The sequence below is a fragment of the Vicia villosa genome, linkage group LG2 (genome assembly GCF_029867415.1).
Source record: "Vicia villosa cultivar HV-30 ecotype Madison, WI linkage group LG2, Vvil1.0, whole genome shotgun sequence".
NCBI lineage: Eukaryota > Viridiplantae > Streptophyta > Magnoliopsida > Fabales > Fabaceae > Vicia > Vicia villosa.
This window is the reverse complement of record NC_081181.1, coordinates 170,230,825-170,240,151: the sequence shown is the minus strand read 5'-3', so window position 1 is coordinate 170,240,151 and position 9,327 is coordinate 170,230,825. Positions and strand designations below refer to the sequence as shown.

Below are 9,327 nucleotides of genomic sequence, written 5' to 3'. Positions count from 1 at the left end.
AATTATTCCCGAATTCCATTGCTTAAACTGAACAATCATAAAACACCTAAATTATCCACCACTGTTGCATTTCTTTCTCTCAACACAGTGAAATGGTCTTCAAATATGGAGGTGACATTTGATCCAACCAAAAATTGATTCCTCAAAAAACCTATAATCTTTCCTTTGAGCCCTTGTTTATTGATATATTGTTCATAACTACATAAAAGTATAAATCTTGTTGTTGACTTTGTAGCATCATAATCTCTTTGGCCAAACCCAACAATTACATCAAGCATGTGGATGTGAATTGCATCTGAATTTGTTTTGTATATTGGCTTTGAGTGAAGAATTATTCCCATAAAGCTATGTAGAATAGAGAGAACACTAATTTCTTTCCTTGTAGCATGAAAGTAAATAATGGTGTTCTGGTCTGGGCCGAGCAGGCCCAATCCTTGATTACCAGCCGAGCAGGCCCACTTCCCTTGGGCCCAATTACTGAACAGATAGGAGCTGCCAGTCGCGAGGACCCTGGCCGAGCAGGCCCAAACTTTTGGGCCTGCGTACTAGATAACCGTCAAGGAGTTATCCACGCACGAAGATCACGCGTCACGTCCCAGCGAAGGATTCGGTCAACCATCTCCGAACCCTACGCTATGTGCATCCAGAACGTGAGTCTCCTGCTGACTCAACCCTAGCATGGGACGTTCTGGCAGTTCCCTAGCACGTGGGCCTCCAGTTGGATTTGGCCCAATTAGGGAACCTTGGCCCAGCGCTGGGGGCTATAAATACCCTCTTTCACTAGAGGGTCAGGTATTCTATTCTCAACTCTAAACCTCATTCTCTGATAGCTACTGACTTAAGCATCGGAGAACCTTGCAGGTACCCCCCCCATCTTGCTCTTCAAGCCAGACATCACGCCTTGACGATTCTTCTGATCAGGTACGATCAGTGGCGCCGTCTGTGGGAACCTTGCTCCCCCTTCTTTAACAAAGATCAAAGCATAACCTTTCACCATCGTCATGGCCAACAACAACACACCCAGTCCTGATCCCTTTGTCCTGGAACAACTGATTGAAGATTCCAGCCGCGAACTGACAAACCGCCGCCGGCAGGAACGTGCTTTTACCGGACAGAGGCAACAGACTCAGCACATTCAACATGTCCACGGCCTTCAACAAGTCCAGAACGTCGAACAAACCCGTCCTGAAGGACAGGTTCAGAACGGCGAAGACGGGCAGACCCGGCCCCAGACTGAACCAGACCAGCTCCAAGTGGTGAATGAAACTGATACCCGAGACGGGCAACACGCTTCCTCGTTCACCCACACCTCTGACAGACGAAGAAGTCGTAGCCCGGACGGGGAGGAACAGATCAACATCCCCGAGGGCGCTGATCCGACTGCCATTCTCCTACTCAAAGAGCTGCAGAAGACCAACCGCCTCATCCGCCAACAGGGCGATCGCATCCACGACCTGGAAAGGAGGCGACGATATCGCTCCCCCCAGCGGAGGCGCCATCGGTCACGTTCCTATTCCTCTTCGCGGTCTCCCCCGAGGAGAAGTCGCAAGCGCAGTCCATCTAGGTCTCGCTCCCCCTCGAGGAGAAACCGGCGCCAGCGGTCTCATTCCCGCTCTCCTCCTCGGAAGACGCGGAAGAATCAGAAACCTGAAACCACTGAAGCCAAAGATCTCTCACCCGAGCAGGAGCGCCAAGGCCCCTCCAAAGCCGTGCAGAAAGTCCGCGAGCATTCTCCAAAAGACAACCGCAAAATCTCGCGCAAACCACGCACTAAGCCCCAGCGGGGCAGACATTCAAACTCCCCTGAACCCAGTGACGAAGAGGATTTCCGCAGTCCTTTGTCCGAGCAAATCCGGCGTGTTCGTCTTCCCCGGGGGATGGAAAAACCACCAGCCTTGGACCACTATGACGGGACCACCGACCCCGATGACCATATAAGGAGCATCGAAGCTGTCATGGACTACCACGTGGTACGTGGATCCATCAAATGCCGCATCTTTCCGACCACACTAAGGAAAGGCGCGATGAATTGGTACAGGAATCTGCCCCCTAACTCCATCCACTCCTGGACCGAACTGAAGGATCTTTTCCTAAGCCACTTCACCGCGTCTCGTCGGCAACCGAAGTCAGAAGCAAACCTTGAGGCAGTAATCCAAGGTACCAACGAATCTTTGAGAGACTACCTCGACAGGTTCAACAAAGAAGCTGTCCAAGTGCAGACCGCGGACTACATGAAAAGGTACCTACTCGAACGAGGGCTCCTCCCCGGAAGCGACTTCAAAAAAGCCATCAAGATTGAGGAGGTCCACTCCATGAACGCCCTCCTTCGCAAGGCTCAGGCCTTCATCAGATATGAGGAAGCAGAGGCTGCGACCACGAGAGCGTCACGGGACAACGATGCCGCTCGCAGTTCCAACCATGAGCCCTCAGCTTCGAGGCGCGGGCACGAGAGAAGGAAAGACGACAGGTCTCTCGACATCAAAGAACGCCGGGGACCTTCTGGTCGTTTCAACGAATATACCCCGCTGAACGCCTCACGGGAAAGGATCCTAGCCGAATGCCAAAACACTGACTTCAAAAAGTCGAACATCAGACCCCCGAAGTCAAACCCCGCGAGGCCAGGAACCGACAAGTCCAAGTACTGCAAATACCACAGGAGCCATGGACACATGACCGAGGATTGCATTCACCTCAAGGACGCTATTGAAACACTGATAAAGGAAGGTCGCCTTTCAAAATACACACAGAAAGGGGAACCATCCCGAAGGGACGACCACAGAAACTCTGACGAAGGGAATTCGCCGGACAACAGGCCCCTACAGGTAGCCCTGTCAATAACCCGACCTGAAGATTTCATACCATCGGTCGGGGCACCTGCTGCACTCAGCAAATGGGAAGGATTCCCATTCGCCATGGTCGTCTCCAACGGCGGAGATCCGGGCTCTCTCACCATCAGTTCCGTGAAGAGAAAGTTCGATGAGCTGCCCAGTGCCAACGCGGACCTCGGCCCCACACTGAGAAAGTTCCGAGGGAAATCTGAACCAATCACCTTCTACCTGGAAGAGCTACCCGGCGGAGCTCCAAACGCCACGATTCCTCTGCTCGTCCGAGCAAGAATGGCGAACTTCGATGTTCGACGGGTCCTAGTCGATGAAGGCAGCTCGGTCGACATCATGTACTCCCATCTCTTCCAGACACTCCAGCTGGACGACTCACACCTCACTCCCTACGTGGGTTCAGACCTTCAAGGCTTCAACGGAGCTACCACTAAACCATGGGGCTACGTCGAGCTGATTGTCACTTTCGGAGAAGGGGAGGCTTCCAGGCAAGTCAAAACTAGGTTCTTGGTGATCGACTGCAAAACCCTATACAACTGCATCATCGGGCGCCCCACTCTGGCCGAACTGACCGCCGTACCCTCCACAGTCCACCTGAAGATGAAGTTCTACACGAGGACCGGACGAGTGGCCACCATCAACGCCGATATTGAAGCAGCCAGAAGAATCTTCGACGCTTCCGTCAAAGGATTAGAACTGATCGCTCCGCCGACCAGCTCCAACAAAAAGCCAAAAGCCGAAGACAAGCATCCTCGAGAAGATCAGCATCAGACAACCAACGTCAGCTCGGTCGACCTGGACGCCCGATTTGCAGAAGAAGAACAGAAGACTGGGGAAGAGTCGAGATCCAAATCACCTCACCCCTTCCGACCAGTTCCGGACGGAGATTTCGAGCTGGTCCCCTTGGGCGAAAACCCTGACAAAGCAGTGAAAATCGGCAAGGGGATCCCAGACCTTCCGAGGAAGCAGCTCATAGCCTGTCTTCGAGCCAATGCTGATCTGTTCGCTTGGAGCGCCGCGGAAATGCCCGGACTCGACCCTGAGGTCGCCTGCCACCACCTCTCCATCAATCCAGCCGCAAAGGCCGTAGTTCAACGTAGGCGTCGGCAGTCTCCCGAGAAAGCGGAGGCTGCCGAGAAAGCTGTAAAAGACCTCTTAGAGGCAAATTTTATTTCCGAGGCCAAGTATTCAACTTGGCTCTCAAACGTTGTACTTGTTAAGAAATCTAATGGAAAATGGAGAATGTGTGTTGATTATACTGATGTTAACCGGGCATGTCCAAAAGACGCCTATCCGTTACCAAACATTGATAGACTGGTCGACAACTCGGCCGGCTATAAATTATTATCTTTTATGGATGCTTATTCAGGTTACAACCAGATCCCGATGGCGAGGAGCGACAAGCAGTACACGGCGTTCATGACCGAGTCGGGCAATTACTACTACAAGGTAATGCCCTTCGGTCTCAAAAACGCGGGCTCCACGTATCAACGGATGATGAACAAAGTGTTCCAAGGGGAGATCGGCGACACCCTCGAGGTATACATGGACGATATGATCGTCAAGTCTCGAGGGGACACCGACCACACCTCCCATCTCGAGCGCGTATTCGAGCGGGCCAGATCCTGCAAGATGCGCTTCAACCCGGAGAAATGCACATTCGGCGTTGTCATACCCCAAAATTTGCCCATTAAATTTTCATACTCAAGCTCATTTGAATATCAAAGTCTCAATACTCGACTGAGTATACACTCTCCTAAACAACAGCCTTCCAACTAGGGTTCTCTCTTTCTCAAAGAAAAGTCAGGTTCTGATGCCTCCAATGGACTCCATGGCCTCTCAAGTGATTTAAAGAGCCTTTATGCCAAGTTTCAAGCTCTGCTTCAAAAGATTGCTCACTCAATAAACCAAACGATCAATAATCGACTAGTTGACCTAAAAGTCAAACTATGGTCAAATCACAGTAAAAAACTTCTGATTTTTGGTCAACATCCTCATTATGAAGTATCAACCATCATTTGATCAAAGGTTGATCATGATTCATCAAAATAAATTCTTCAAATGGAAAAAGCTTCCAATGTGGCTTATAGAGGACATCTTGGGCTTTACGAAAAAAACTCCAAATCATCTCCATATGATAAATATTGAGTGAGATACGATCGGTGCAAATTGGACAAAATTGACCAATCTTGGACTTTCAGGTTAATGGACCTAAAGTTTCGGATTCTAAATGGGAACGTGACTCAAATAAGGACCCATAAGGGGAATTTTTTTTTCGGTTGCGGAAAATCCTAAGCAGAACTCACAAAAATCGTGAATCCAGAAGAGACCAAGGATGGAGTTTTAAGACGATTCAGATCAGCCCACGCATCCTAATCGAATCCTCGGCGGTTTCTGAATGCGAATCCGTCCCCATCATCAATCGTAGCACACAGGGAAGTATCATTTGTTCACGTTTCGGTCTTGAATTTTTCCGATCTTGAATCCGTTCATAAGAACCTCATAAGCCATGTTTAAATATATCTTTGTGTCCATAATCATGTGGGGAAACTTTCTGGTTGGTTTAATTAAGATTTCATTGCAGATTAGGGATTCTACCATGGTTAGGGTTCATGCTTTGAGAATTGGGGATTGTTATCTTGAAGCGAAATTAACCCAAATTGACAGCCCTATTGAATTTAGAAAACTATTTCTGATATTATGATATTCTTATCTGGAATTTATTCGCTGTATTTTAGGGGTTATGCATTGGCAGAGGTATGGCAACGCAGTGAAACCGTTGCCTAAAAGTTCTCTTTGTGCCTGAAAAAGATCCACGAAGAAGATGGAGTCACGCGGTTATTTTTTTCAAATTTTCCTCATCGGCTTCACGTTATAAAGTAGCTGCTGCGAAATAACTTCAAGTAACATAGCCTGATCCAGTACGATGAGGTCACACACACGCGTGACGCGCCCGCGTCTCCAGCCATTAGATCGTCAATCTCCTGGATCCAACGTCCACCAGGCCGCTGGCACACCATGGATTCTCCATGAAGCACACACAGGACCCCAAGCACCAATCCCCTTTGATTCAGTTTTTTAAGGGATCCCATGCATGCAAACGATGTGCGCCCTACGGTACACCCTTTCACCATCACCCTTCAGATCACCAGTGATCCAGATCTAACGTACATGGATTGAAGGATCATATCATGGACCTCCAGGCTCACAACATTTGATCAGAGCTAAGTTTTCAACATACTTTTTTTTTTTTTTGTTTTTTTTTTGTTTTATTTTATTTTCTATTTTTCTACTTTAATTGTTCTTGCTCATTTATGTATTTATAAGAAACTTTCTCTTAATGTTTTATTTTATTCTTTTTTTACAAAATCACCATAATTTATCTTTAATATTTATTAATGAAATAATTTCATAACTTTTTTTATTAGTTTAATTATTTATTTAATTATAAATATTTATTAATTGTTTTTAAAACCATAAAAATTATTATTTTGTATACACTTTTAGTTAATTAAAAAATTAATAAACTCTTAGGTTTGTTAACCTCGACACATTTATAAACCTTGGTCAACCTTTGTACCATTCAGGGTTTGCTCAACCTCATTTGTTTATTTCATTTGCCTAACGAATATTAAAGGTACTAACATTTTTCTTCTTCGTGGCTAATTTTAAGGAGTAACCAAAGTCCTTCAGCCACGCGCCCACCAATAAAAAAAAGAGCTAAGTTCCGACTCCTTTTCTTAAATTTAATTTTTATTAATTATTACATTTGCCTTAATTTTTATTAATTATTACATTTGCTTTAATTTTTATTAATTATTACATTTGCCTTATAGGTTCAACTAGGTTTTACTTTCAAATGTTAGAGAATTTCGCCTACACTCACCCCTATTATTTTCATTTTAATGGTCAGGGTCAATGTTTCATGCTTCAAGGCAAACCTCTATCCATCAACCTTCATCAATCAAAGCCAAAGGTTTGTCAAACTGCCAAAGCTACGGACATTGGTAACCCTAAACCTTACTTTAATTATTTGTGTCAAACCCTATTAAGGGATCCACTGGTTTCATTGTCCCCTTCCCCATATTATTATGTATTTGTTCCTGGCTTGTATTGATTGGCCTTGAAGGCACTTAAATTGTGATGTTATATTATTATATTACTGCGTGGTTAGTAATTTAGGGAGTGCAAGCCTTAAACTGAATTAGAATAACTAATTAAAAGATAAATATCTGAACATAATCACGTGATTGTTGCACACACGCACCCTTTGGGGTAACCCTCTCTGTTGCCTTGTTGCCTTTGTTGCCTGTTGCCTTGTTGCCTTTAAGTGTACTAAATAGTCAAAGTCCCTCGATTCCGAGGATACCTAAAGCAAAACAAAATGTTGCCCTAAGTTCATTATCATCAATTCTGCCCCTCGAAGCTGCCTCGGTAAAAACATGATGATTGTCCCAATTGCTAAGGTATCCTCGCATGATGCCTAAAAAGATTAATGACTATTATATCCTTCCCTTAGACTACCTGCCCTCTTTATGGCATGGGACAGTCTTATGGCGAACGATTACTCGATGACCCTTAAACATCCAATTGAAAGACTTCCTGCCCTTTATGGCATAGATAGATCCTTTCGCCTCGAAAAGCTAAAAGAACGAATTTTCAAACTTAGGGTAGTTGCTACTAATTGCTCGCTCTTTTCAAATTAAAATTAAAAAATACTTTTCCAACTCAATTTCAAATACTTTCAAAACAAGGCTACGCTTATTTACAAGCTAAAGTCCTTGGACAAAGTTTTTACTTTTTACACACTGCTCTTTTCAAACAAATCAAACAAACAAAGTGAGCTAAGCAATTAAGAGCCCATGGAAAACCATGGATGCAAAGGGTGCCTTACACCTTCCCTTTGTATAACCTACCCCCCGAACTCAAAATCTTTCAAAGGTCTTTCCTGTTCTTTTAGCCTTTCCTAAAATTGGATAAAATAAAAGTCGGTGGCGACTCTTGCTTACCGCGACATTTCGATCATAAAAAGTCAGTTCACCGTGTTACAGAACTGGCGACTCTGCTGGGGACGCTTTCGATTAAAAGAGGGGTTACCTTAAAGTTTAGGATCACTTAATGTTTGCTTTGTTTGCTTTATTTTCTAGGGTTGTTTTGGGAATTAAATGAAGGACGAATCCTACACCCGGATTCAAGTACATCTAAGATAGGAAGTGGCATAGTCATGGCGACCTCCTTCATGTATGTGGAGGATCGGTCAATATGAGAGTTCACGCTTAAGTTAGGCCTCTATGGGTGTTTGCATGCTTCTCTTGTATGAGGGAGGTTCGTGCGGATGTCCGTGGGTGAGTCGGAGCTTAAGGACCTTTAGTTACCTTTAACCCATCTTGACATTTAGGAACGTAGTGGGGGGACTACTCTTGATGTATGTTAAGGGCATAGTCGCTACCCGATACTACAACTCAGATAGGTTCTCTCTCAAAGTATCATTGCATGGTATGTATGTATCATGTTCGAGGGTGCTTTAGAAGGGCTGACAATTCTGGGTCACTTGGTAGAACCCGTTGCTGATATCATCCTTATCCTTAGAAGTACCTCTGGGGAAGGGTAGTCACCTGGTCATACTTCATGCAAGCCTTTAAACTTAAGGACTCTTGTGTGACTTGCTTGTTATCTAACCTTTTGGTTTCCTTGCAGGATTTGCTTTTAGGACATTTCGTCCTTATTACCATATGCTTTACCTTTCTATTTCCTTGCAAGATGTGTTCGTAGGACGTCTCGTCCTCATTACCTTATGCTCTAACCTTTCATTTCCTTGCAGGTTTTTCCTGTAGGACGTCTCGTCCTTATGACCTTATGCCTTACTTAATGCATTGCACTCGCATGACATCATGATATCATAACATAGCATGTTAACTAACCCTTTCAAGGATCTTAGGAATTTAGGGCGCACAATCTCAGGTGCTCTTATCAAGGACTGAATTCCTATTTAGGGGCAGGAGGATTTATTTTCCTCTGGCCGTATGCCTTCCAGTTCAAAGACATCATACCTATCTAGGGGCAAGAGGATTTATTTTCCTCTAGCCATGTACCTTCAAATTCAGAAGTATCCCGAATCAGAGGCGATGACCCACTCGATATGGTGAGCTTGATTCTCAAAGAAGGACGTCCAAAGACAAAAGTCAGAATTCTTCAGACAAATACGCGACCAACTCACTTTCCAATGTTGCTAACTAAATTCCTTAAAGATCCTTGAAAACATTGCATTTGCATTCATGACATCGCATATGTCTAACTTTGTTTCAGGTTCCACCTCGACAATCATTCCCCTCAGATATAATCGAGCTGGAGATTCATTCTGACAAGCCCTTTTACATTCCATAACTTCGTCAAATAACTCATCGACTCTAACAAGCAAGCATTCTCTATCAGATATGGTCTAATGTGCGACCCGTTCCGGTATTCCCTATCAGATATGGTCCAATGTGTG

General features: G+C 45.1%; 1 protein-coding gene across 1 annotated transcript; it reads left to right on the top strand.

Moving 5' to 3' along the window:
* Window positions 1–1,001: 1,001 nt before the first annotated feature.
* Window positions 1,002–5,624, top strand: LOC131650625 (uncharacterized). The gene is made up of 3 exons (XM_058920329.1): window positions 1,002–1,970; window positions 2,082–3,022; window positions 5,576–5,624. The coding sequence occupies exons 1-3, from the start codon at window positions 1,002–1,004 to the stop codon at window positions 5,622–5,624; spliced, it is 1,959 nt and encodes a 652-aa protein (XP_058776312.1).
* Window positions 5,625–9,327: the final 3,703 nt, after the last annotated feature.

Bases quoted from the DNA above. Each gene is read 5' to 3' on its own strand.
- LOC131650625 (XM_058920329.1), top strand. From the start codon at position 1,002: ATGGCCAACAACAACACACCCAGTCCTGATCCCTTTGTCCTGGAACAA. The intron at 1,971-2,081 runs GTACGTGGATCC...ACCGAACTGAAG, and splicing joins CTGTCATGGACTACCACGTG to GATCTTTTCCTAAGCCACTT. The intron at 3,023-5,575 runs GTTCCGAGGGAA...GCTGTATTTTAG, and splicing joins CTCGGCCCCACACTGAGAAA to GGGTTATGCATTGGCAGAGG.